Source organism: Morone saxatilis, unplaced genomic scaffold (genome assembly GCF_004916995.1).
Source record: "Morone saxatilis isolate NCDOM2014 unplaced genomic scaffold, NCSU_SB_2.0 Contig16, whole genome shotgun sequence".
In the NCBI taxonomy this organism is placed as follows: Eukaryota; Metazoa; Chordata; class Actinopteri; family Moronidae; genus Morone; species Morone saxatilis.
The window spans coordinates 15,918,090-15,921,970 of NW_023339718.1; the positions used below are offsets into that span (position 1 = coordinate 15,918,090).

The window sequence follows — 3,881 nt, forward strand, 5'->3', positions numbered from 1 at the left end:
GAATCATTCCCGTGTTTGCAGCGTTTTGCCGTTTGCGGTGCATTGGCCCGTTTGCGGCGCGTTTGCCCTTGTCAGCCACCGAACTAGGAGGAGCCAGAGGAACCCGATTTCAGTGTCTCATGTACTCCTGTCAGTATATAGTGAACGTTTCAGCAAATACGAACAAATATTATTTTGTATTATTTTTAGGTTACCTACTGCAGCTTTAATGCCCATGTTGTCAGAATCACACATTCAGCTATCACATATAGCTGTCTGCATACTTTTGGCTTTGTAATATATCTTTATAGCCTGTTCTGTAGTCCAAATACAAAACAGTAGGGCAGACTGTTAAACCAGTAGCTTTGGTCAGTCAGTTATACCACACTAAAGTTCTTTGCTCTAAACAAATAGACAAGTTTTAAAACAGCTCCTCAGACAATATTTATATATATATATATATACTACATCCAAGTATCCTGTTGCTGCAAAACAAACAGGAACCACACCTCCCACACTGTCTCTTTGTCACATAGAGCAAAGCGAGCACAGGACTAATAGCAGGCAGATGCAAGTAAAGGTAACTAGTAGTTGGTAGATATGTTTCTTGTTGTGTGAGTCACCGCAGTAAATGTCAATATTTATGGTTGCCTCAAGCATTTTCCTGTGAATAAAATGCCCTGTACAGTAGGCTATCATCAGTTTACTGTATTTGTTTCCTCTAGTTGATGTTTGTGTGTATGTGGAGAGAATATCACACTAAACTTTATGAAAATCAGATCATTTGTAATGAGCAGATATTGGGTTTATCTTACTCAGCTATACTCAACAATGGGCTATAAAATAGGAAATCATGAGTTTATGTTATGTTCTTGATGCCAATGTATGGGAGACTCGATGTGTTGCAACAACCTGCAAGGCAACAGTTATGTGATTGACGAAGACAGCCAAAGGTGTCACTATGCTGGTTTTCTGAAGGTTACTAGCTTGTCTGCTTGGACTGCAAAAGAAGGGAAACTGTGAAGATGTGCACAACACAGCTGTCCCTGAAAAAATATTAAGAGGAGATACTACAGGTGAATAAACAGGGTAAACGTTTAACTAATGGATATAAAACTTCCCCTGTTGATTACTTGATTTTAAGGTCCAGTGTGTTACATTGAGGATGATCTATTGTCAGAAATGGAATATAATAATCAAAGATATGTTTTCATTAGTGTATAATCACCTGAAAATAAGAATTGTTGTGTTTCCGTTACCTTAGAATGAACATTTTTCTCTACATACCTCTTCTACTGAGGTTACCATGTTCAACTGGCATGTTTAGCCCAGAACGGACAAACCAAAGACCGGCTCTAGATAGAGCATTTTTCATGGCCACTGTAGTTTCCCTTACACACTTGGAACGAGAGGGTGAGGTGTGGGGGCTGTAATCTGCAACTACACCTCTCGATGCCACTAAATCCTACACACTGGTCCTTTATGTGTCCACTCTTACTCCAAGATTACTATCAATTCATTATTAACAACAAATACATTTGCCTCTTCACCTAGTGGTTGGTAAGACTTGTAAGACAAGTTTGTTGATGTTGTTAAAGAGGTTTTGGTCTCTTTCCTGCAGTTAAAAATTAGAAGGAATTTCTGCTAACAAATAGAAAGAGATATTCAGGGTAAGAATTGACTAGCTCCACTGGGTTTTGCAAGTGTTCAGAATTAAGCTGTTGGAAGAATGAATGCATAACAGATGCTGGATAGATGTAAAGTATGAAAAAGGATTTCTTTATCTGCTACCACAGGAGTGTTCAGAGAGTTTCTAAGCATCTTTGAGCCCCTGGCTTCTCATAAAGTTATAGATTGAGGAAAGAAAACGAAACACCCATCTCTTTCTCTCTCTCTAGGTCTGCCTGACCTGAAGAAAGTAGTGGTGATTCCCTATGCTCGCTCCAAACATGAGACCGACCTCTCCAAGATCCCTAACAGGTGCGTGTCTGCCAATACAACCACACTGATGTATTAAAACTGAGAACTTTGTGTGGCAGAGTGAAGGTCAGAGATATACTCTATTCCCCATATATTGTCTAAATCTTTTCTTTAATTTCCTCTTTGACTGGTTTTTCTGTTTTTTTTGTTTTTTTTAATCTCCGCAGTGTATTTATAGATGATTTCTTAGCATCTGGGCGTGGTGAGGGTGACCAGTTTCCTCAGCTGGAGTTTGAGCAGCTTCCATTCAGTCATCCTCTGTTTATTATGTACTCTTCCGGCACCACAGGAGCTCCTAAATGTATGGTCCACTCTGCTGGGGTAAGAAACACATTGGCATATTCATATATACCATCACTCTCAGTATTTCTTACACACACTGCTGATCATATTATAAATAATGGGAGGAATGCTGAATCCCACTGACTGACCCATGGGTGGTCCTGCATTATTGTTTGTACTTGTACATATGATTGATGACATTATGTAAAAAATGGAATACGGCGCGCATTTACAATTCAGAACAGTGTGACACTTTTGTTGCTGTTTTTAAATTATTTTTTTTTTGCCAGTGCTCCACAAGGCTTAAACCATAGTTGTTTCACACATATACACACAAACAAGCACACATATAAGCCCGTGCTGGTCACATCTGTTTGCACAGCTCTCAAAGGTTGGCCCTCACATGTACAGTTAGATATTCCGTGCCTATTATTTATATTAATACACGTATGAACACGTGGTGCTCTCACAAAGGCCAGTGATGTTTTCAAGGAGAACAAGAAAGACAAGAAAAGAAGAAGGAGAAGAAAACAGTTGAAACTGTTCAGTCATAGCTAAATTCTGAAGTTGAGAAAATAATCTCACCACAAGGTCCATTTATTAGCTGTTCTGGAGCATTGGGTGAGGGTTAGGGCCATATCACATGATCTTGATCAGCAGATAAGAGTTTGCCTGTTTGTCAAATGTGACGTCAGATTTTAATTTTTTACACACACTTTTAAGGATTTCTAATTCATTCTGGCTTAAGAACTAAGTTTTAAAGTCAATCCTTAATCCTGGAAATGGCAGTTTAAAAACATTAACCACAAGGACCATTTAGTAGCTCTTCTGAGCTTTTGATGATGAAAATATGCTCCTAAATTCTAAAGGCTAATGGAGGCTCCATCTCTTAATATTGCAGCTGTCAAAGACATCTAGATACAGTACACACACGACACATTAAGAATAAAAAATTATCATGCAATCCTTCAAAACATGAAAATGTGTTAATAATTTGGGTTTATATTACATTTTCCACCACAAGATGGCAGCAAACCTCCGTCAGGAGATTTTAGAAAGGTTATTCGCTCTCAAGAGAGTGTATGAATGACATTTTTTCCTGCTGCATAGCAGTGTGGGAGAGTGTCAGATGAATGTATGATTTCAAAAGGACCACTGCACTTTGAAGGCTGAGACCCTCAACATTCAAAATGGGCTTACAAGCTCAAACAAATGCATTTACACATTTCCACATAACAGTCATTCTCCCTTTCTCTCCCTCTCTGACACACACATATTGTTTATTTTCTCTCTTATTCTTTGCTTTTACCGTTCCACCTTCTTTAACGTTAGCTTTTCTATCCTTAGCTTGCGTGCAATTTCTACTTTCTCTTATTGTCTTCCCCTCTGTCTGTCTGTTTCTTCTGTGCTCCCACCTTCTCCCCATGCTGCCGATAATTGGACAGTAATGCGTTGGTGAAAACATTTCGTTGCAACGCTGGCAGTCCTCTCTGGCTCTACCAATTAGCCCCAGCACTGTTGTGCTTTCTGCTTTGTTACGGCTCTGTTAACATGCTGTCAGAAGCAAGATGGCATGCACCGAAGGACGAGTATGGCAGCTGAGTCCTGCCAAAGATTACATGCGCGCACACACACACACA

At 39.4% G+C, this 3,881-nt stretch overlaps 1 protein-coding gene across 1 annotated transcript in view; it reads left to right on the top strand.

The window, feature by feature from the left end:
• The window catches only part of aacs (acetoacetyl-CoA synthetase), a gene marked incomplete in the record, with an annotated part of 37,493 nt that overhangs the window by 10,228 nt on the left and 23,384 nt on the right, over nucleotides 1–3,881 (top strand). Inside the window, 2 exon segments of the mRNA XM_035659159.1 lie at nucleotides 1,878–1,959; nucleotides 2,127–2,280. Coding sequence (XP_035515052.1) covers nucleotides 1,878–1,959; nucleotides 2,127–2,280 — 236 coding nt within the window.